Consider the following 25,855-nt stretch of genomic DNA (forward strand, 5'->3'; position numbering starts at 1 on the left):
ACACACACACGTGTGTATACATGTGCATAAATATGTGCATATGTATGTGCACATCAATCTCTATGGTTAGTTATCCCCAAGGATTAAAGTGAGAAAACAAATTTTACTTACAGTTTGACACTGGTAACTAATGTTTTGAGATAGTTTACACATCTTTAGAAGGATTTAATTTCAAAATAATTCTGTTACTACTTACAGAATATGTTCACTGTTGATTCTTTGTTATGATTAGATATCATTTTCCTCTCAGTGTAACATCAATTTATTTAAAATTGTTACTCAATTTGTACAAAGGTGTTGAGAAAAGTATATAAAATTAGGTATTGTTCAAGAACTTTTTATCTGCTTTTTTTCTTTCAGAAAAGAGTATAGGCTCTTCACTTAGTCTCTCTGGGTTTTAATCCTTGATTTGGCACATACTAGCTTTGTGACCTACTCTAGTTGTCTAAGGAGCCCAACGGGTGGTATGATAGGTCAGCAAGTAACACAGGTGAAATACTTAGTTCAACAACTGACAGATAGTAAGCCTCCAGTATGTGTCAACCCCCTTATTATATCATTATCATAATTTGTAAGTCATTGCTTATCCATACAGTCCACAAATGCAATGTATATTATATCAAGATTCTTTTTTTCATTTCCTGAACTGTAAAAAAAAAAAAAAAAAAAATCACTTAAAAAGTTCCATCTCCTAACAGAAATGCATACAGATTTAAATTAGGTAAACCTAACATGTGATTTGATCTGCAGCTTGAGGGTGTGGATGGACTCTGTATGATGATCCTCTTTGGCAAGAAAGAAAATCAGAAATACAATGACTGTGTGTTACTTACTGAGTTCACAAATCCTGCTGTTACTAATAATGTGATCAGAACTCAGGCCATGTGACCCTTCTTCTAGAACTCTTACAATTCATCTGTCATCTGCTTCTCAAATATGTTGCAATATTTGTCATTCAATTTACTTTACTCTTCCTCTTTTACTTCGTAAGTGTTAAATTCCATGAATCAGCTTCTCTAAAAAATACTGTTACAAAGGATTTTGTAAACCACACAAATGCTAAAAGAAGTTTTATTATATTTAATACTTCTGAAGTAAAGAGAGCCTTTGAAAGCATGACACTATATTTAAAACGAAATTACTGTGAAAGTTAATGGCATACAAGTTTTAAATTGTAGTAATATAATAATACAATGAAAATAGTAAAAAAAAATTTTTTTTTGTCAAATGCAGAAGGCTGGTTGGTTCCTTACCAATTAACAAAGAAAGGACAAACAAATTTAAAGAAAAAAAAGATGAACAAGGATATTATCACGAGTATTTTAAAATATAAATGGCTAATATACTTGGGAAAATAGGTACAACTTCATTCAATTGAATATTTACCAATAAAAAAGTACTTGTTAGAAACTTAAAGTTCAGTATAAAACAGTGTAGACAGGCATTCTCACACATTGTTAGTACACACTAACAATTTCACTTACTGCTGTTTATTGGTGTCCTAGAACAGGTAAACAAAACTATGTATGCATGCAATGATATTGTAATAGTGTCATACAGTGACAGCTGAGAACTACACTTGTGGTGAGCACAGCATAACATAGATGTTGAATCACCATGTCATACACCTGAAACTAACTTCGTGTGTCAGCTATACTCAAAAATTTTAAAAACTACATAGGAATTTTTAGCATTTTTTGGCAAGATCAAAGAACTGGAAATAAAACTATGTCCATTAAATAGGAGATTGGTTATTTAAAAGACAATACACCTGTTAGTATGGAATATTTTTCAATGATGGAAAAAGCACATTAACTCTATCCAAAACATGAGAATATCTCCAACGCACTTAATAGGAGAAGAGTCAAGTTTCAGAAAGTATCATTTGGTGTATGAATGATCCCATATACATAAGAGGGGTAGGGGAGAATTTTATAATTTTCAATACTTTTTTATTTGTCCATATTAGTTTAATAAAGTCCCTAAAATAAACATTTGCTTAATGGCTAATCATCACCATAGCAAGTATTTACTAACAATACATATGAATCCTTTATATTCTCACTGTCAGTCTTTACAACAGATTAGATCCATGGTAACTAAGAGAGGGGAAGTAGTTAGCAACCTTAACACACTTTAGGAAGTGACGAATTCCAAAGCCACACTCTGCTCCATTGACTTTCCAAGCAGATGCTCTTCATCCCAATCAAACCATTGAATATTTGTGGTACGGACAGCCAACATAGTAACATCTGACTTCTGGCCATTCTCGCTCTGTTTTAGGTATTATTATGGTTATGACAGTTGTTGCATGTGTCCATTTACTTAACCGGTTACCAGCTATGAGCCTGGCCTGCACTCTGGGGATTCAGCAGTGAGCCAACCAAATGTCCCCCTCCTCATGGAGACAACATTCTAGCAGATGCAAAAACAGGACCAAACAGATAGCCCAGTAGATGGCTGATGGTGCTATGTAATCTGAAGAAAATAAACCAGAAGGGAGAAAAGAATGGAAGGGGCTTGACTTTGAGTGTCTAGTAATCAGGCTCCTGTCAACTGCCCTCACTTAGTTCATATTATGACCTTCTTAGTTTTGCCCACTTTTTTACTAAAAAAAGAAAAATAAGAGTAGTCATTGAACTCCCAACCCCCACTCAATACAACCATTGCCAGTAACATCAGGATTCACTTGTCTGTCTGGGTCCAAACCCTATGTGGTCTCTCGCAAAAGAAAGGTTCCCAAAAAACTGTGTCTAAGCTGACTTCATTATGTTGAAAGTTTTATCCTTCATTATACTAGATGTATGTAGTGCTGCAGTGGATTTACATAAGGCAAGGGGTACACTCATATAAAATATATCTCTTCAAAATACTGTGGGTATGTAAGCTTTATAAAATGAAAACCTCAACATTCTTTACTCGGAAATGGGTACAGCATTTTTCTGCCTTGTTGTTTAAGGTATATATTTTGCTCAAATCTAGAGAAATGATCGCAGATTTTACTTAGCTGTGCCCTCTCGGGGTATTACCACACGAGACTCAGAAAGCTCCTCAGGAACTGCTGTCTATGGGATTGAACACAGCTGCCTCTGGGAATGTAGATTTGATTCTTTGGACTGCTCTTGGGAGTGTGTGACATTTTCCTCTCCAGAGACAGTCAGAGGGTTTGGATGGCATTAGGCTACTGATGAGTGATCCAAGTAAGTTCAGTGTCAACTTAAAGCATGTATTGTGCTTGTATTTTTTCCGAAATATCTTTCTCTAATAGTGTTCATAATTTCATCATAATTTAATGATCCTTTCAATATGTTTAAAATATGCTCTTTAAAATAGGTACTATCTGAACTCCTGTGTTGGTGAGCTATTTCTCAATTTTCATACAGGGGGTGGGGGAGTAAGTGTGTTTGAATTAAAGTTGAGAAGAAAATATATCAAAGCAGCTTCAATACAATAAAATAGATGTTTTTAATCAAGATATTCATTAAAATAGCCTTTTTCTACCTTTTTTGCTAATACAGCAAATACCAGAGATCACAGTTAGAGAAATCCTCTTTTCAAGCTACCTGAAATCTGTGTAAGTTATTCTTTTAAAATGAGTAGCATAAATCACATGGAAATTGTCCAAGACCATTTCTACTTGACCCTGATTAAGCGGTGTAAAATTTGAAAAAAAAAATCCCAATATATCTAAAGTATTAATATCTAAGTATTAATTTTTAAATAAATGTGTCAGTAAAAATACCTGGGAAAAAGAAAGTAATGCCTGAGGGAAAAAGAGAACTTTGAATCCTTTTCCAGTTGTATTGCACTGCTAACAAATGAAAAGATTCACCACACACTCAGAAGGGGCCAACATGACCAATCCAATGATAAGAACTGGTTTAAATATGATCTAATGGACTAAATATATTTCTGCCTGTTATTGTTAGCTTACTTTATTTCAAGGCTAACTTTGAGACATTTATTCAGCTGGCCTGTCTGATAGATGACAGTTTAACTGTCTAAAGATTTTGATCTCTCTTACACGATTTTGAGAATTTCTCTGCAAGAATGGGTTCTTAGTATTGAGGGTCTCCCCCCACAAGGCTTTTTATTTTTATTAGGTTTTAAAATAATACCTTTCTTTTAAAGTAACTTATGTTTATGCTGTTTTTTACATTAAAACGTCATCTTAGATGTAATCTGTTTAAATGCTATTTAATAGTTGTATTTTGGCTGAAGAAATTTAAGGGAAATTTATTTTTTTGTTTTTATAGGGATATTTTGCTCTGCTCATGAAACTTCTGTAAAACTAACAGAAAATGATGAACAGTTAAGAATTTCCAGTTAAAACAATATGCTATTTCCTTTTTTAAAGTCGGTTTGTCATCTTTGTTGATAGTATCTCCAATTGTTTTCAAAATTCTTAGTCTTTATGCACGTCAAATTAATGCTTTATAGCAAGGTACATTTTAATTCAACATTATGAAGTTTTGTAAGCTAAGTCATGACAAAGAAGTGATACTGCTAATCCTTCCCAGTTTATAGTTTCAACCCCCGGAACCCTATTCGTCATCTGGAATAATGATTGTGCAGTAAAACAGAATAAATAGAAGCAGCGCAGCAAGTCAGTTCCTTTTGTTTCTCTGGCCTCTGACTTACTTGGATGGGAGAATGGCCAAAAAAAAAAGTCTGCTGAGTATCTCAGATATAGGGAATGGGTCCTCACCAGACTATAAAAATAGACCAGTAAAAGCCATAACAGTAGTGTGATATGTGTGTTTTTTTTTTTTTTTTTTTTCTTTCCTAATTCCTCTGGCAACAAACCACATACTGGGATGGGATTTTTTTTTTTTTTTAAGCATATTTAAACTCACACACTTTATGTAATGAGGATTTCAGTGTAGGGTTTTTCTGCAGAATACCATTTGGTCCTACTAAGAACCGTCTGTTCAAATGTTTGAGCATTTGATTGAAAAATCCTTCTTAGCCTTTTTAAAGGTAAGTCATATGCTTTTTTTTTTTTTAACAGAAAAGATTTCTATGTCCCAAATGATAGATGACTCTACTATATAAACCCTCTTAAGAAGTTGTATAAGAGTAACAACAAAAAGCTTGTAACTGTTTTGGTTTTTTTTTTTCCAAGTCATTAGGCTTTATTTAAAAATTGGGTTTGTGTTGTTTTCCAAGTTGCTAATATTTTTACATTTTATGTTAAAAAAATATTAAAACCTTGTCTAATGGTCAATGACATTTTATTTTTGATGTTTAAAATCTTATGCCTGCTATAAACCTTTACTTTTTAATATTTAAAAATGAGTTTTAATCCAATTGAAATTGTAAAACTTTCATTGTACACATAGGCAATTTATACCTGATTTTTAAATTAATAAAAAATTATCATAAAATAAATATAATACATTAGTTATAAATGACTTGCCACTCATGTCAATATGCTTTCCAGTATGCAATTAACTAGTGAAAAGTAACTAATTACTTTTCAGAGTCATTAGTGTGTTTAAATTTTTATCTCAATTGCATTAAGTTTTCATGAACCTGACTTTGTAACATGGTTAAACACAATATGTATTTTGGATATGTTCTTGTTAGGTATTTTTTTCTAATGAAAAAGATACTATAATTGCTACTGGGAATGGTAAGTTATATTGCAAGTAATGATTCTAGATTTAATTAGTATAAATTATATAAAATTTGGTGAGAAAATAAAAACCAAAACTACTACTTTTGACTATTTAGGAAGCTTATAAATATCAGCAAATTATTTCCTTGAATGTTGATACCAAGTTTAAAGGATAAATCACTCTAGAAAAATTACAAGTTTCAAATTAATTACAGTAAGATAATTCATATATAACTGTAAATGGCATAAATTCTCTGGAGTAAATCTTATACAGTTTCTAGAATCACCAAGAAACATAGTGAAAGATGTTTTAAAAATGTTTGCATGTACTTTTCAGTCCTCTTCTATGTGGTCTTAAGTTAGTAACGTCTTTTGGGTCTAAAATAAACATTGCTTTCAATACTGGCTCACGAAACAACCAAAATGAAATTTTTAAAAAGTTTTGTTATTCAGCGTCCAGTGGTCCATTGGGTTTTATGAGAAAAAATATGTGGAAAATTTTTATTTACTAGAAACACGATTAAACCAAAACAATGATGAATCAAATACACAACCATCAGCTAACGGGTTAGCCCAGGAAGAATATCATAATTACAACTGGAAAATATGTGGGCAGAATGTACTGGAAATTTTAGAATTTCTAATTGCCTCCCTTATTTTTTATGAAAACGTTTGGGCATGTTTACTCCAACACATTTGAATCTTGTAGATTTTTTGTTTCTGAAGGAATTCTGTAACTATATTTTGATTTAATTGTAAGCTGTTTTAGTTCACTGGCCCAAGTTATGGCTAAAAGTTTCAAATAGCATCTTCTAAGCTAGCAGATGCCTCTCCATTTGGGTGATACTCTGAGTTCCTATATACATAAATAATAAATAATTTCATCAGATTTTATTGTAATCTATGTGTTTTGCAAATAATCATTCCTATTTGTGTAAACTATACGTATTTATTAGATTTCTAAAAAAAATTTGACCAATATGAAATAACACTACACTGTTTAATAGTAAGGTTATTCAAAATAATATTTCATGATAACTTATCAAAATAACATTTCCTATGATAAGAATTTTATACTAATATCATTTACTTTTATTTGGCATTCACAACCTTATCTGTTTAAAAAAAATTTTTTTTAATGTTTATTTATTTTTGAGTCAGAGGCAGAGCATGAACAGGGGAGGGGCAGAGAGACAGGGAGACACGGAATCTGAAACAGGCTCCAGGCTCTGAGCTGTCAGCACAGAGCCTGACTTGGGGCTCGAACCCACGAACTGTGAGATCATGACCTGAGCCGAAGTCAGATGCTTAACAAACTGAGCCACCCAGGCGCCCCTTACAACCATATCTGTTGAGTGATACAGCATTTTAGAGAAAATTAAGCCACAGAGAAACTATGCTATTAAGACCCAAAATTGAACCTAAATCACTTGACTTCAAATTCCAAAATCTGAACTATTGTAGATCACATGCTATCTTACTGTTTATACTACAATTTGGGGTGGGAAAAAAAAGCATTCCTGTCTGAGCTTCAAGGATCAAGAAGTGCTCTAGACAATCTTATTTAAACCAACATGAATCAAAGAGAATCATTTCAAACCTATAGTAATCCCTGTAATCAAGTACTCCAAAAGACAGGCTTGTTTCTAGAAGGATCCTTAGTATGATACATGAAGTACAATATACTTACTGCTTTAATTTTTTAAGAATACCACCAAGTTTTAAATTGTAATGTTTTAAAAGTATAATTTAGTGATGTGTCTTATTGTTTCATATTATAGATGTTTATAATTTTTTTCTATTGTGAATTTTTAGCTACACCTATTCTAATATGATAAAAAAGGACTGTGGTAACTTCAATAAGAAAAGATAAGAGAGAACTTCTCATCTAGGTATTTAAGAGTCTTCTGCAGAGCCCTTGAGTTCTGTGAGGATGACTCAGAACCCAAGTGAAGTGTGATACGAGGGGGAAAGGGCCACAGAGTTCCTGCTCCCTTTTATCAGAAGAGGTTTTCTGCTTATATATTGGAATTTCATGTAAAGAATTCTGTCTCTAAACAGAAGTTTATAAAGTACTGATCTAACGGCCTTCTGTTTCCACATGATGAAATGCAACCAGATTTAAATTATTGATTTACACCCATTACAAATAGCTGGGATTTGAATCTGCATCTTACTCATGTCTAGGAAACCATGGCTTTGTAAACACACCTAGTTACAGTGTAGGGCCAGAAAGTGAAAAGGAATTTAATTTTGAAAGCTAACTTTCATCATTTATACACAACTTGTTAAATTAATCACCCCTCACAACTCCAAAAATGGGGTCTGTGGGCAGATACTGTATTTATTAGGTAAAGAAGGCTGTGTATCAAAAGAACAGTGTAATGTGTGTGTGCTTGAAAACAGAAGTGTGTGGTCTGGTTTTCAATTCTAAGAAAATGTGGAGGGAAAGTTCATGGATAGAATAAGAAATCTGAGGTACTCACTCATCAGTAAGAAAATGTCATCCCAGCCCTGGCATTCATTTATGGTACAAATACTCTTGTAATCTGAAGCTTTTTCAAGTTTTGCAGTTTACATCCCAGAAAATTTACCTCTGGGTCATGCCTTTTCTGGGTGGAGTTTCCCAAGGAATACAGCTTTGATCACACATGGGAAGAATTACAGATTCTCTAAGAATTTTATCTGATTTTCTGACCTATTTACTGGAAAGGTTTATTATAGCTCAGTCTCTCAGTTTCCACCACCAGGTTTCCAACATAATGGAAAGACATAATGCTCATAAATTCATTCTGGAAACACTCCACTGATTTGACAACAAAAAAGTAAAGAAAAAAAAGTACCCTTTTTTCCTTCTTTCAAAGATAACCCAAGGGAATAAAATAGACTCACAAATTCTACAAAAGGAATAGGATCTATAATCTATAAACTGATAGGATACAGGTGATCTCCCTCTAGACTCCAGAAAGGTATGTGATAAGTGATATTTTAAAATACGCCTTTTTTTTCTTTTCTCTGCTTTATACAAGTCTCAGCAATTGGTTTTTCTTTACTGTGCCTGTGATGATTCTTTGCTTTCTAAATTTATTTACTTGAAACAAGAAGTAAATTATTGCAGATTTTGATGTCTTGTCTATTCCTATGAAGGAGAAATAACAATAAATAATAAAATGTAATCCAAAATTAGCAAGTGAAATAAATTACTATTTTAATATGTAAGGAATTTGTTATTAAGAAAACCAAGTTCACAAGACACAGATTTACAAGCCTTACCAAATTTGAGAGGAGAATGGGGACAAACAACACTTTTTTTTTTCCCTGAAGATAAACATGGGTGGAAAAACTGGTGAATGTGCTGTAACCTGAACTTTCTTATGTAGTCAGCGTGTGTCTTACATAGTGTGTTGGGCCCTCCTTTGCCTCAGGTGAATAAAACTAAATTTAATAATATGAAGCATAAAGCTAAGGGAGGAGTTTAATAACAATACTTCATTACTCATGGTTTCAAGGCACTGAAGGATAATGAACGCAAGTAATGTCGCGTATCTTAACGTATTATTAGGGGGAAAAGTTGGAAACTTACAACAAAGTAACAAAAGTGAGTCAATCAAATAAAAATTTGAAAGAAGTACATAAACACAGTCTCTCTCAAAACTATTAGTACATGTGTGAAGTGATGTTAGATTAATACTTACAGCTTTGCTTATATATCATCCAGACCAGTGTTATTCCAATAACCATCTAACGGCATGATTCAACAGAATAAGTTACTGGATACTTCTTTTTTCTGATGAGCTTGACTCAACAGCAGTGGGATGGATACACTATATCACTTCAGTTTTAAGTTTAAAGCAGACAGAGCCTATGTAGGACCCAGGCATGACCATTACTTGACAGGTCTGGGGCTCAGGGTCCTCAGAAGTCATAATCATGAGTTTCCAGGTTTAGAGAGGGAAGTATTGGACAACATGTGCTGTTGCCTGAGTCCTCCAGTGGACATTCTTGGGACTCTTTGCCCCTTGCAGAAACTTTCCTCTGTAGTACATGGGCTACTTGAATAAAGGAGAATAATTTTGGCAGAAGTCCAATTCACAACTAGGTTATGGCACCTAATCTGGAAAAGGGCAGATAAATGCACAAAATATTTTAGCAGCCATAGAATTGTAATTTTTAAATCATTTTATTTCCATATGTCAGAGTTGCAAATGACATTAATAGGAGTGAAGTTTTTTAGTGATATTTATATAGAACATAAAATAATTTTCCAAAAGGGAAATTTAATACTTGAGTTGTTTCTTTTATGTTTTTATTTATTTTACTAGAGAGAGAGAAAAAGAGAAAGCATGAGTGGAGAAGGGGCAGAGGGAGAGTGAGAATCCTAAGCACACTCCTTGCTGTCAGTGCAGGGCCCAACGAGGGTCTTGATCTCACAAACCATGAGATCATGACCTGAGCCGAAATCAAGAGTCAGACGCATAACCAACTGAGCCACATAGATGCCCCTTCAGTTGCTTTTTAAATTTTTTTTAACGTTTTTATTTATTTTTGAGACAGAGAGAGACAGAGCATGAACGGGGGAGGGTCAGAGAGAGGGAGACACAGAATCTGAAACAGGCTCCAGGCTCTGAGCTGTCAGCACAGAGCCCGACGCGGGGCTCGAACTCACTGACCGCGAGATCATGACCTGAGCTGAAGTCGGCCGCTCAACCGACTGAGCCACCCAGGCGCCCCTTCAGTTGCTTTTAAAAGATAGATTCATGAGGGGCTCCTGGGTAGCTCAGTTGGTTAAAGGTCTGACTTTGGTTCAGGTGATGATCTGGTGGGAGTTCGAGTCCTGCGTTGGGCTCTGTGCTGACAGTTTAGAGCCTGGAGCCAGCTGCAGATTGTGTCTCTTTCTTTGCCCCCGCCCCCTGCTCATTCTCTCTCTCTCTCTCTCTCTCTCTCTCTCTGTCTCAAAAATGAACATTTAAAAACATTAAAAAAATAGATTCATGATATCATATAAAGAAAACTGCAATTTGACTCTGGGGATTTCCTTTCCCAATTTTTAATTGGCTTTGCAAAGCCATAGATTTCTACAGAGATTCTCATAGAGCTTCCTCAGAGAAAGGAGTATGTCACGTGGGAGTAGGTAGACCAGGCTGGGACTCAAGGTCACAGGGTTGCCACCACTGTTGTACTCCATAGTCACCCTGCCTGTTGGTCTTCCATGTAAGAATCTGAAGAACTGATTCAGCTACTTAAATTAAAAACTGCCGATCTCATCCTAGCATCTCATTTTACACATGAGGAAATTCAAGTCCTAAGAGATGAAGTGATTTGCCCATTGTCATCTGGCAAGAGAGTAGTAGCACATCAATTTTTGGTTTAATCTCTACTAGTCTACTGGTCTTAACTACACTACATTAGATCCCTGTCTTGATTGCTACTTTAGGTATAACTTGGAAATGAGACGTAGAGGATGGTGTCTGAAATGATGATTCAGCCAATGATTACTTAATTGGCTCCCTTGGATATGACTATTTGTCCATAGTATACAGACCACCCAGATGGGTAGCATGTTACATGATTTCAGAGGGCAAGGAAAGCTGTTCCTCACATGCCATCCCCAAACAATTAATACAAAGCAAACACCACTTGCTCAGTGAGATATGGAAGTCCATAGGAAAACCAAATTACTTGTTTAGACAGCTTATAGATAGTCCTTTTACATTGGGAAAAAACAAAAAACGTGTAATATTACTACTATTCACACTTCTTAGCTGCTAGAACCTCGGTGTGAATGAATTCAGTTTATCCTCCTTTACAGTGGAAGTATCCTAGATAGAAGGCATCGGTAAAGGGAGATCACAAAGATAAGAAAGGGTAAAGAGAAATAAATAAAATTGCCATGGGAAAACTCTGTAACATTTATATTCACAATATTGAGGAAAAGTCTAATTTTCCTTATTTTCTTAGCTATGTAAGCAATATTCCTGAAAAACTAAATGGTTCCTCCAGTGGAAATAAGTACTAAGAATATCCTAAGAGTGGCACTTCTGTTGGAACAAAGCTGTGGAGGGAAAATCTGAGACCATAACAAAGTAGAATTTTTGTTATTACATTTACAGTGCTGACAGTAATAATTGGCATGTGACTCCTTTTTTTTTTTTATATATCTATAGTCTCCATTCTGTTGGCATTTATGTTTTCCATGGCCTTGGGCAATAAAGTAGAGAATTTTTGTTTATAAGCTACAAAGCACATTTTGGCTCTTTATCAACGTCAGGTCAGCCCCATTTAAAAAAAAAAATACTGTTACAACCAAAATATGAAGGTGTTTTAAAATCCTAGAAGTAATAAATTCTTATTAACTTTGTTAAAATAGAATCCACTCGTTTCATTAATCATTTCCTTTCAATCTTTATGAAATAGCCACATACTGTACAGAAAGATATCAAAAATAAGACTGACTAGTGGAAATACACACTGGCACAAATTAGTTGATTTTAACCGAATTGGTGTGAATCAAATGTTCATGATGACAAAATAAATAATGTTGCAGTTTCATATGTAAAAATAAAACAAAAACAAAAAAACCTTGTGAGACTAGTAACAAAGAAATGTCTGTCATTAAACATCCTTTACATTCATTATGTATTTTCTTTAAATTCTTCCCACCTTTAGTGTATTCAAAAGCCAATTATTAACAATGAAATTGAAAGTACATTCTTTAAAATATTTGTTTTTAACACTATAAAAAAAATTCAAGCATGAGCTCAGTATTCATGAAAGATTTTTTTAATAGTGATTATAATTTTGGTGTTATTAGACAATATTCTGGTATTAATTTACTGACAATGTATTTTCCCAATGTAACCGTGTTTTTTTTGTTTTGTTTTGTTTTAACAGATAGCTTACAAATGATTAGAAGAATTAATTCTTTCTGAGACTCCTCAGATCATTTCCTATAAAATTTGTATCTTGCTGTATACTTGTGAATAAGGTATAGTAAAGACACCATCTATTACCATACTTGTTTAGCATTGGACAGAGAAGACATGGGTCAGGATACCTCCAGTTTGCAGGAGAACTCCAGGCAAGATGTGGGTGGCTGTGCTTGAGTGGAGAAGCCAGATAAAGAGCAAAGATGCATCTAAGTGTCCTGGGCTGAGGGTAGATAGATGAGGGAGAGAGTACAGTAAGCAAGTTCTCCTTAGATAAGATTTCAGTGTTAATTATCCATAGGAAGAAAATTTTAAAAGAGGGGAATTTTAAAGAAATACTCTATATGACAATGTTCTTTATTTCTTCCACTGGTAAATAGTGAAAAGCAAGACAGGAGAGGACCTAACCTAGAAAGTCAGTTTCATCAAACAAAAATTATTTATTCATAACCGGCTAAATGCTTGTTCAGTTGTGTTTTCTTTGTACTTTGATCTTCTTGTACTGATATTTAAGCTTCTGTTTTATGATCTCTTTCTAATGCTAGGACCAGACCTCTGGAAACCACCTAACCAGACCTGGGAGTTTGAAAGAAGCAGGTGCTGGACCTTAATTTCTCCCCTGATTAAGAAAATGGGCTGTGACCGAAACTGTGGGCTCATCGCTGGTGCTGTCATTGGTGCAGTCCTGGCCGTGTTTGGAGGCATTCTGATGCCAGTCGGAGACATGCTTATTGAGAGGACAATCAAAAAGGTACAAGTATTCTAAAGGATACTTCTTGTCATTCATTTCTTGTCATTTGTATTTCCTGGTAACTGGCAACTTTGTATCTTTAATACAAAGGTGATTATGAGCCATTACAACTTCACACAGTTGAGAAATGTTAAAAGCATAATGTACTTTTAACATGAATGCATCACTATCTTAAGTATAATATCCAAATTCTCATCAAAGGTGTTTAGAAGTGTACAAGTTAGTAGAAATAATTGTTTTTCATTATGCCTAAGGACTATATTGATGAGCTTCTGAACGAGAAATAAGTATGTGTATTTTGTGTATTATATATAAATTTAAAATTGTGTTTAATAATGAAACAGGAATCTTTGGTAAAGCTGGTATAATTTTTTTTATTTGGTAAACTGTTGCTTTTTATAATATATGTAATAACATAATATTGTTTTATAAACATTCCTATTTATAAACATTTATACTGATTCTGCCAAAATACTTCCGGAAATGTTATGTAGGACAAATGTCAGCATAAATGAAATGAGTTGACTGTAGTTTTAACAAAAACTAGAGCGGTTCAATAGCCAGACTTTGCACAACAAAGTAGAGTTCATCTTCCACCTTCCTTCCTTCTATTGTGCTTCACACTCACGGACTTGAACTGAGAGAGAGTAGGAAGACTAGAATAAGAAGCAGATTTGCTGAAGTCCTAAATCAGTGGGTGGCAAATTGAATCAGCTTCAGGAGTTTGAAGACAGGGTTTAAAAAAAAAAAAAAAGAAAAGAAAAAAGTGAAGCCTCTAAGAACTTTCCAAGAACGAGATAACATAAGAACAGGGATAACTGTGAACTTTGAGAGTGTGTATCCTGCCCCAGGGCTAGTATGCTCAGGTTTTTTACACATAATCCTACCCAAGTAAAACCTATCTGAGTGCTGGCCTCAGCTCTCAGCCTGCTTAGATGTCAATGCCCTGGCAGAGACAGATAGACAGATAGATAGACAGACAGATAGATAGATAGATAGATAGATAGGAACCATTACCTCAATAACATCCTATTGTCTTATCTTTGATACTAAGACATTAATATATATACACACACACACACACACACACACATACGTATATATATACACATACATACACACATATATGTGTGTATATATGTGTGCCTGTATGTGTGTGTGTATATATATGTGTGTATATATATATATATATATATATATATATATATATTTACTCAATAATAACATAGGCATTTTTATCTTTTGCTAACAGGTTGTAAATCTTCAACCCCATGCATTTAACTTTAAAAATATATTGTAGGGGCACCTGGGTGGCTCAGTTGGTTAGGTGACTGTCTTTGGCTTAGGTCATGATCTCATAGTTCATGAGTTTGAACCCCACATCAGGCTCTTCGCTGTCAGCACAGAGACTGCTTTTGATCCTCTGCCCCACCCCCCTCTGCCTCTCCCCAGCTCTACTTGCTTAGCATTTGACAAAGATGACATGGGTCCACATACCTTCAGTTTACAGGAAAACTCCAGGCAGGATGTGGGGGGCTGTGCTTGGGTTGAGAAGCCAGATAAAGGGAGAAGATGCATATAGATATTTATATATCTATATCTGTATCTATATCTATATCTATATCTATATCTATATGCATTTATATAATATATATTATATATAAATAATATAGATTTATATATTATATGTTTATTATGTTTATATATTATTTATATATACATAAATATAAATATAGATAGAAACTGAATGTCATCCCCTCCCTTGGAATGTCCAGTTTTCTTGCTATTATTCATGATACAGTTCAAAAGAGACAGGCAGATGCTGGTGAGGTGGAGCTTATGTAACCATGTGAGTTGGAGCTCCATTGCACAGCGCTCTTGCTATTCTATAAATTCTGCTTCCCTTCTGGGCCTTCTGTGGAGAAAGAACAGATACAGTATCTGTACTAACACTCAGGCTATAATTTATCTTCTGGAAAAGTCTCCAGAATGGAAATTCCCAATAATCTCCTACTACACAGCATTTTAGACTGTTTTTTTTCCAACACACAAATGGTGTCCAGTAGTTGAATATTGTTCACTTATCTTTTTCTTCTTCATTCAACAGTATTAGTACAGATAGTTTTTCTGTTCAATCATGTGCAAAGAGCTAACATCTATTTTAACTGTCTAATGTATATCTCTAACTTCATAATAGTTGTTCATGAGGAAATAAGAGTTTTGAGATGTCAAAAAATTTACTTTTATATAGTGACAGAGAGTAAAATAATTTTTTTACTTCAACAATATAAAATTTAACCAGGGGAAAGCATAGTATACCAAAACATAAAGAACCATGAAACTAGGGTATTATATGGGAATTTGCTATTTAGAAAGAGAAGTCTCAAAACATTTGATCACTTCCGAAAGATGAAACTGTTGGATTTTCAAAAAGGATAAGATTTTGGAAGTTCAAAAGAGGGCTGTAATAAAGGCATCAGAGGGCTGAAGAATATTATAGGAAAAGGTATGAGATGCAACTAAGTGCTGTAAAAAGGGAAGGAAGAACATATCAACTGTGCCCAAAATATGGGATCTACAAAAGAGATGATTAGAAAAACAACATGGGGTAACATATATGAAGCTTTGAACATCAGGAAGAAGAATATTTAATTGGCCATGTGACAGGCAGTAGCGGTTGGTGGATCTTTCCTGGTAGGTGTAAGAGATAAGAAAACCTGCATTTAACGATTCATATCACATGGCTTCCATTTATTTAGTGCTGTGAAGAGCTTCATACACACTAGTTCATTTAATCTTTGCAGATATCTATGAGATCCTCTTATTGTACCCACTTTAGTCACAAGACCTTAAATCTACTTGCCAACTCATGTGGCCAAAAGGAGTCAGTTCCCAAACCTAGACAATCTGAAGGCAGAGACTAGATGATACACAGTCTTGTGCAGTATGATCCTACAATAAAAAGAGTTGGAGAGACCAAAAACAAGAGAACAGGGGGCACGTGGGTGGCTCAGTCGGTTAAGCATCCAACTTGTGATTTCAGCTCTGATCATCATCTCACAGTTCATGAGTTTGAGCCCCACATTGGTTTCTACACTAACAGTGCAAAGCCTGCTTGGGATCCTCTCTCTTACTCTTTCTCTGACCTTCCCCACTCACACACTTGCTCTCTCTCTCTCAAAATAAATAAACATTAAAAAAAAGAGTTTAAACAAAAAACAGGAAAACAAGGAAAAATTATGCAGGACATGGCCATTTTCAAGGAGAATTTAAGATTCCCTTTTAGGAAGATCTTTGCACAATCTGCACATTATGTAACAAAGGCACTCTGGGCTAGTGTAGTGGAGTACATAGAAAAAAATGGGTGATGGAGCGTAATGGCAGTTTGGATATGGAACTAAATTAGGAGGGAGGGTAAAAACACTTCAAGATGTCCAGTTGAATTATTGGGAGAGATGTATATCTTAGGAGAATAAAAGAGGTTTTATGAGTGTTTTGACGTGAACATCAGTATTTCAAAGGTCAGTACTCAGATTGATTTGATCATTGATCTAGAGATTACAGATAAAACTAAACAATCTATTTGCTATCTAGATGGCTTGAACATCAAGACAAAAAAAAAAAAGCAGAGAGATTACTATAGGTTTTATACATAATTCAGAGGTATAAAAACAAAAAAATGATTTTATGAATGAAGAAATAAAAACAGAAGAGTGTAATTACTTTGGAGGTTAATATAAGGCTAGTGCTCAAAGAAAGAGAAAATGCTCTGAGGCAGATGAAAATTCAGGAAAAAATGATTAGGACATGGTTACTAATGTTCTTGAAAATATAAATTCAGTAGGGTAGGGTAATAAAGAGAGGTATGCAACAAAGAAATAGAGTGCTTTCTCTTCTTGTTTTTGAAATAAGAGTTATCTGTCCAATCTTGTACAAGACAAAAGGGGATGGTATGGATCTAGACCCTAGAAGGAGGAAGAGGCACAAAACAGATTTAAGGAAGAATGAGTATCCAAAAATATTAAATGATAGTTTATATTGTATGCCTGCCACAAATCTATAGCCTAAAACTAATCACCAGAACCTCTCCAATGGTCAGAATCTGTGATACATTTAAAACTAAGCCTGGTTTTGCTCTCAGATTTCCATATAGTCATGTTGATCTTATCAACTTTAGTCCTATAAAGATGCTGGGACTTGTTCTTTCTTTATACAGGGTATTTCTTTTTTCTTTAGTTTACAAAACTGTTCTAAAAGTAAGGTTGGAATATATATCTGTTTGAAATACAGTCGGAGTCAAATCTCTGAATTATGTGTAAACCCAAAGAGCCAAGTCATTTAGGGTAAAGCTGTTATTTTACAAATAAAGAATAATTTTAGTACCAGTCAGTTTTGTTTGCCGCTGAAACTCACTGAAGACTACTTTCTTCATTTAATTGACTAACAGCAAATTGGGAAAGTTATTACCTATATACAAGCACCTTTTAAAACTATTAAGTTGCTTAATTTAAAAAAAAAGATCAGAAAATCATCCCATAGTTATCTCATTCATAAAGCAAAGCTGGGACTGTATGATATCTTCAGTTCTAAAAGAGCACCCTGAAACTGGCATTTAAAATGGTCTAAAATAGGGGCGCCTGGGTGGCGCAGTCGGTTAAGCGTCCGACTTCAGCCAGGTCACGATCTCGCGGTCCGTGAGTTCGAGCCCCGCGTCAGGCTCTGGGCTGATGGCTCGGAGCCTGGAGCCTGTTTCCGATTCTGTGTCTCCCTCTCTCTCTGCCCCTCCCCCGTTCATGCTCTGTCTCTCTCTATCCCAAAAATAAATAAAAAACGTTGAAAAAAAAAAATTTATAAAAAAAATAAATAAATAAATAAAATGGTCTAAAATAGTCCAGAAAATTTATTTCTTTCATATATATATACATATATACACATATATATGTATATATATATATATAAAATGTGTATATATATGCATATATATAAACAACATTAACAATAAATAACAATATTTATTAACAATAAATAAACATTAAAAACATATACATATAAAATGTGTGTATAGTGTGTACAAATATACAGATGTATATACACATCTATACATATACACATGCATTCATTTTACTCTTAATTTTTAAGGGATGTTTTCTAGGGACTTCATGCTTTTTATGGATTACAGCTGAGAACTTTCTTACCAGTACTTTTGACTATGATTCCTAACAGATAAGAGTGGAGCCAACAGATTTATGCAACCTTATGTAGATAAGCAAAGTCAGTGGCATTAGCTTCCACAAATATAGAAACTGGCACAGCACTTTGGAAAAAGGTCAAAGTCCTGCCACCGTTTATAAAAGATAATTTATCACTTGACACTGTTAATATTACTTGATGAATGTTTAATGAATATTGTATAACAGTAGTAATTTTAAATAAATTTTAATTTCCCTATGATATTAAGTATAGAACACCAAGAAGGAAATTAAAGCTCTTTCTTTCCTCCTAAAAGACTAATGTTAAATTATACATCATTTCTTTGCACACTTCCTGAAAAGAATAATCCTTTAGTAACTTGTAAGACATGCTTTCAGATAAAATAAGTTGAAATAATTAGTTGTTTATTAAAATATCCAATATTGGACTCAATAGTCCATATTTTAATAATATAAATTAACATTTATATTGCTTCAGTAATATGTGCTTATTGTATTTCCAGATATGAAAAAATAATTTGTATAAATTATGCTAATGATAATATATGAGAACATAAGCATGAACATGAAACAGTCCAAAGTAAATTTTAAATTAAAATAGAGGCATAAAAATGAATTAAACACTACATACATTAGCATTTTAATTGCAATAATAAAATTACTTAAAAAGGGTTTCAAGAAATAGCAGGTAAGCATATATAATTTTTCCCCCAGTCCAATTTTTATTGACATATCAACATAATTTACTACTCAAGCCAAATGCAGAATCTCCCATATTAAGTTCTTACATAAATTTTGGAGGCTAATGGCCTGGGTTTCAGAAACATTAAATCCAATCAGTTTCCCCAAATTGGTGTTTTAACTGATGACTTGATATCTGAGACTGAAGTCATTTTTTGACTCTCAGCACAGCTGCCACTAATATTGTAATTCAGTCTCCGTGAGCATGCACACGCAAGCATGCATGCACACATATGCCCATGTACGTAATACACACTTTTTTGAATGTGGGGAAATGGTTTGTAACTGGTCCTAACCAGAACAAATTGTGGTAGTAACTGGAAAGGCTGAAGACTCTTTTCAATATGAAGAAACACAGTGCAGAACATTTTAAGGAAGTTTTGATGTCACTGCAGTGAAAATAAATGTAAAAATGATTAAAGAAAAAGAAGTGTCACCATATACTACATGAGTTATTGCCACATGACTGGGTTAGACATCTCCATTTACTCTGGAGAGTAAATATTAGAGTTTTTCCTCCAAAGAGTAGATAGGATGTGTATAATAGCCAACATTCACTGAATGCTAGCTCTGTGCTAACACTGTTGTTCTAAGTGCTCACATTTATTAATCTCTATAAGAAGCTAGGAGGCTATATATTCAATTAAACCATATTCAACTCATGTTGAGTTTCAAAATACTAATCTCATGTGGTTCAACCTAATATTATTATTATCCCTATTTTACAAATGAGGAAACTGAGATATAAAAAAATTAAATAACCTGCCCAAGTTTAATGGTTACCATGGCACTCAACTGGGGATTAAACCCATAGGATCTAGTTTCATTCTTAAACACTTTACTCTGTACCCGGAGGGAAGAAGCCACTCTATATGTTCAGGGTAGGGATAGGATAAGGAAATGTAACTCATAGGTTAAAATCTGCTACACATGATCCTGTCTATTAGTACTTTACAAGATCCTTGAGAAATGGGACAACATATTTTCCACATTGGTACTCTATCTACTCCACCCATGGGAAGTTATCAAGGACATTTTAATAATTACCCTAAAGTTGCCAGTGGTGGTGATGGGCAATGTTTTCCTGCAAAAGCAATAATCTAATGAGTATGTAACAAAGTAGAAGATACTACTATTCCAAACTTCTGCTTTCACATTAATGTAACAAAATAGAAGTTTCAAAGGTCAATAGTTTTCAACCCAGCTGGAGACCATACCATAAGAGTGTCATTAGTTTGGAATCTAGTCAGCACTGGGACTAGTCTACATGCTTAAAGTCAGGGACAGATACTGATGTAGACATCAGCCAAATGAGAGGATTTTGAATTACATTGTTTTTTTCATGTGCTCATTTATCAGCTTTGTACTTCTAACTTAGTGAAAGGTTTGCAAGATTGGCTAGATAGTGCAAATCCAACTTAACTTTAAGGCCTTTTAAGTTCACAAATGATGTAAAATCCTTTGCTCCTTTTAAAATTAAGGGAACTTGTGGCTTGATTTAGTCTTGGTACTCAAGGAGTGGCTAGCCAATTTTCTAACACATAGAGTAGTCTTAGGATCAGAAGAAATGCATTCCTATTTTGACTGCTTCAATGTTTTTCTCTTTGGCTCTGAACAAACGATGGCATTATGAAACTATGCAAGATTGGAGTAAAAAGACCTGATTTCTCCATTACCTGCTACAAAGTTGTCCTATAACATTGACTAATCATCTGTTTTTCTTAGGACTCATTTCTACCTCTGAATAAATAGAGATGTGGTTAGATGACTCTAACAGCTAATAATTCAATGCATTCATTTCAACTTTTTGCGTTTCATCTTTGCCATTTAAAAAATATCTCCAGATCAACAAATAAGGCAAAGTGTTTCCTGGCCTTTAGAAGAAAGGCATGATGCACTTCTAGTCTTTTGATGTTAAATGCACACACATTAGAGTTAGGGAGGTTTTCTGCCCTGCCAAGTATCTTCCATCACTGTTCCTTTTCAATTCTGTAAACATTTATTGAGTTTATTGCATTAAGAACTAACGTAAAATGTGTGCCTTAAGAGGTGTATGATAAATAATTGATATTGCATTGTCCTTAAGATTTGCGTAGTGCAAAGGTAGTAATGTGTAAGTTCGTCTGTATCTTCCCCTCATAAAATCTCTTGAAATTGGTAAATTAACATAGCTTTCAGCTTCAACGATCTCATCAAACATATTTACATGCTTGATCTGCATGTAACTCTGTCTTAATATGGAGCTTGTTACTATTGGAAATAAGACTTTTGGGGAACTAATAAAAAGTTTTTCAAGGACAGTTGGTCATAAAAAGTAATGGTCGAACATCAACATGAGCACAACAGTGAACCCAGTGAAAATGCATTGCAACAGCACAGGATTTTGTAATAGCATTTCAGCTTGGTTCCCTGTTCATCTCTAAGGAATTTCCTTATTCTCTGGATTAAGCAATAAGTAACATATCCTGAAGATATGAAACTTAATCTTACTTCTACCAACTAAGTGCAGAGGTGACAGGAAAACTAAAAGACTGTAATAGCATGGTATGAAAGAGGACTAGTCTAAGAGTCAGAGACTAGGATTTTCATCACAGTTCTGCTATTATTTGCCTGGGTTACCCATGGGCCAGCCACCTGGTTCCTCAGAGCCTCAGTGTTCTCTCCTAGAAAATATGATATTGTTCAATGTCCTTTCCTGACTCATCATTCTATGAATTGATGCTTCCAGGTGAAGGAAACAAATAGATCAGATTGTTCCTGTATTCATAGATCAGTTGGGATTCATTTTCTGTGAAATACTTTTCTTCCTCTTCCTCAAGCACAAAGGTAGAGCTTTCCATTCTAGGCATTCTTCCCAAGGTGCTTAACTGGGAATACTGCCTGCTACCAAATCACCTTTGTTTGCCCTAGTTACTATAGCCTTATAGACTTTGGGATAAGAGAGTGAAAGCCGGGGAAGGAAACTGGGAGATCATCTATAACCACCTCTTTTATAGATAATGATATTGACCTTGAGTGGTTCGGTGACTTTCCATCCAGTTACACAGCATCTAAAGCAAGGGAACACGTTTCTAACATGAGGTTTTGTGATTACCTCATTGACATTTTTTCCCACTTGTTTATCTTTACTACATGGCGCATTGGTGATTTTTAACGAATTCCACAAAATAATAATAGGATAATCTCCTCATTTCATCCTTTTATTGTGTAAGTAATAACTTTAATAATAACATTAGACTGTTGTAGCTTCTGGAAACATGTCTTATTTAGTTGTCACATATATACTAAGTTAGGGATTGAGAAGGATTTTGAAGAGAAGAAGTCAAATTTGTGTTTTTCACCAAGAAATTTTTTTTTAAATTTAATAAATGTTAAGTGATCATCTTCTGAAGTGTCCAACTTTTGAAGAAAAGTTAAAGCTTTCAATACCACCAGATTTTTCTCTCTTTTTTCTGTTTTGTCTCATCAATCTGAGGACAGCAGAGAAGTTAATGTTCAACCTGGTAGGAACTTTGTTAGGTTTAATAAAATTTGCTTAATAAGTTATAACTGTTGCAATATAGGGTCACTCTAATGCTTGCCAATGGTTGGGCTTACATCAACAGCCATGTCTGCAATATTGTACCCTGATTCCCTTTGTAAAAGGTTGACAAAAAGAGGTTGCTATAGTAATTTTTTGAAAACATTTCTGTTGCAACCGTGTGGCAAGGTTCACATGAAGAAGGTACTTGAGCTTAGTCCTTGCCTTGGCTAACAAAGTTATAAACTCCCAGAGGTGCCCATATTTACTACAGAGAAATAACCCAAACTTGTTTTCTTTTTCATAGGAGGTTGTACTCGAGGAAGGTACCATTGCTTATCAAAATTGGGTTAAAACAGGCACAGAAGTTTACAGACAGTTTTGGATCTATGATGTGCAAAACCCACAGGAAGTGGTAGCTAACAGCAGCAAAATTAAAGTTAAACAAAGAGGTCCTTACACGTACAGGTGAGTCCTCACAAATAAGTGGCATTCTTTCCTTGACCATACATATTTCTGAAAAACTTCCACTTGAAAAATGCCATTGTTTTCAGATGTACTTCTTCCTGTTCCCCAGTAAAATATCATGAAATATTTTGTTTCTGCCTATATGGAATCCTGATAAGGATTTAATAAGAAATATAGATTTTATTATAAATTCAGCAGTATCAGATAACAACCCTACATTTAAGAAGTCACAGGTGTTTTACAGTTACGACATATATTCTCAACAACTCTGACATATGCATGCATAATAGAAAAAATCTTATCAGAATTTTAAGAACCAGAATATTTTAAGATCCTAAAATTGTATACATTTTATCAGTTATTCTCAAAGTGTGGTTCCCACCCCGACAGCAACAGCCTCACCTGGGAACTTGGTAGAAACACAAATTCTGAGAATCTGCAGATTTTCCCAGATCAAATGAATCAGAGACTCTTGGGTTGGAGCCCAGCAATGAGTTTTACAAGTCCTCTGGGTGATTCCAGTACTTACTCAATTTTGAGAACCACAGAATTAAACTGATTTTATGTAACCGCAGTACCTGTTAAGGATTTCTAGAAACTAATTTCCAAGTCATATGGGTGTTTATATTGATTCAGTGGCTTCATTCTTATATTTTCTCCAGAACTGAGACCAAAATGCTATGCCTTTCTCTTATATACCCTAATAGTTTAACACAATTCTAAATAGAATGTTCGGGTATTAGAACTAGAGGGGAATGATTAGCTAGGACTTTTCATTTTGTATACTAAAAAACTGACACCAAGGGATATGAAGTGATTGTTATGTTTACACAGACCTAAGAGATGGTACCTCCTAGATTTTTGTGTGTATTTTTATTTCTTATTTAAATTATACACTATGTGTTTTCTCCAACTATCGAAGTAACACAGGGGGGACTGAGGTGCTAAAAGCACTAACTGTAACCAAGGATTAGATTTATGATATCCATGTGGGAACACCATTAAGTCCTGCTGTATCATTTGTTATACAAATGTGTGATTTTCCCTCAAGGATAATTACAACTAGTTACTTAGTTTGATCAGTTTTTATCACAAAATTACATATTTATTATGATTTCATATAACTCGTAGTTTTAATATCTGTTTTAGATAGTCTATATAGTTTCTTTTCCATGCATTAATATATTTTTAGATTGACTACTCACACACAAAATATAATAAAATAACAGTAGTTGTGAAGGTAGTGGCTGCTGCCATAGTATGTGATATATAAGCTACAGAGGGCTGTGGTGACTTTTCTGTCCTAGCAATTGTCCCCAAGTCTCCTGTCTCTGTGCATATGTCTGTGACTATTCACAGTACTGTTGAAGAACACTTGGTTTTCATTGTTAAACAAAACAAAACAAAACAAAACAAAAAAACCTTGGAAAATGTTTTTTTCATGGTCTTAAATTTACCATGTTATTATCAAAAACTTATATGAGGTGTGCATGGGTGACTCAGTTTGTTAAGTGTTTGATTCTTGATCATGGCTTCATGGCTCAGGTCATGATCTCTGAGTCATGCGATCAAACCCGGTGCTCGGCTTAACACAGAGCACGGAGCCTGCTTGGGATTCTTGCTCTCTCCCTCTCTCTCTGCTCCTCCCCTGCTTGTGCTCTCTCTTTCAAAATAAACAAGTAAACTTAAAAAAAAAAAAGCCTATGCGAGTATCTTACTCCAAAAAAAATTATTAAGAAATAATAATCTAAGAAAAAATGTTTAAAAAATTATAACTTGACTGAACTGCATGCGTGTGAGGAAACTGAATAGTTGTTAGAATTTGAGAACTCTTTCACTTTTATTTTGCAGGGGTATTTTTTTTTTTTATTTTTAAAGATATTCCTTGAGATATGTAGAAACAAACAATACTGAATCTAGCCCTAGACAGCTAATACATAGTTACTTTTTAGAGACTTTAACCTATGTCTCTAAGGGACAAAAGGGTTAGTTTAGATTTACTTGGAGAAGCAATGAGGGGAAGGTTGAATTAGGGAAGTGGGATTTGCAGCTAAAGTTTATAAACAATAAATCCCATTTATATAACAATGTTAAAGGGAATTCTAAACTAGGGTTCATCTTAAGATGTCACCAAAATGGAGTCATTAGTGTCTGTCTGGATACCTTAAATAATAAGAAAATAATTGATTACCTTTCAGAAAAAGTTAATAATTTCATATTCTTCCTAACAGCTAATAAGTTTTACTGAACCTGCCTCCCTATAAATTATACCCTGAATACATTTGAAATTGGAAGTGTAGGAGGATGTCCCTCTTCAAACACAACCACAGCTTATTTGGCTGATGTCTGTTAAAGTGAGTTTACTGAAATTTTGACAAGGTACAGCATTGGTCAAAGCATGAAATTGCCTGGATTGAGATCTTAATTATACATATTGTAAATTACGTGGTCTCTATGAAGACTCATTAATTCCTTGAGAATATTCTCAGGTCCAACATTAATCTTTTATTTAAAAAAATTTTTTTTAATGTTTATTTAATCTTGAGAAAGAGAGACAGAGTGTGAGTGGAGGAGGGGCAGAGAGAGAGAGGGAGACACATAATCTGAAGCAGGCTCCGG

At 34.3% G+C, this 25,855-nt stretch overlaps 1 protein-coding gene across 5 annotated transcripts in view; it reads left to right on the forward strand.

The window, feature by feature from the left end:
* CD36 (CD36 molecule (CD36 blood group)) overlaps positions 1-25,855 on the forward strand; it is a 77,345-nt gene that overhangs the window by 33,448 nt on the left and 18,042 nt on the right. For 3 of the 5 annotated variants that reach the window (XM_078442522.2, XM_078442520.2, XM_078442521.2), the window contains exons 2-4: positions 12,512-12,605; positions 13,092-13,297; positions 23,076-23,236. In XM_078442522.2, coding sequence (XP_078298648.2) covers positions 13,178-13,297; positions 23,076-23,236 — 281 coding nt within the window. In that variant the 5' untranslated portion in view covers positions 12,512-12,605; positions 13,092-13,177. Of the gene's footprint in view, positions 1-4,629; positions 4,981-12,511; positions 12,606-12,662; positions 12,776-13,091; positions 13,298-23,075; positions 23,237-25,855 lie in introns of those variants that run through there. The other 2 variants (XM_078442519.2, XM_078442523.2) reach the window with 2 other exon arrangements.

Source organism: Panthera onca, chromosome A2, assembly GCF_046562875.1.
Source record: "Panthera onca isolate mPanOnc1 chromosome A2, mPanOnc1 haplotype 2, whole genome shotgun sequence".
Taxonomy (NCBI): domain Eukaryota; kingdom Metazoa; phylum Chordata; class Mammalia; order Carnivora; family Felidae; genus Panthera; species Panthera onca.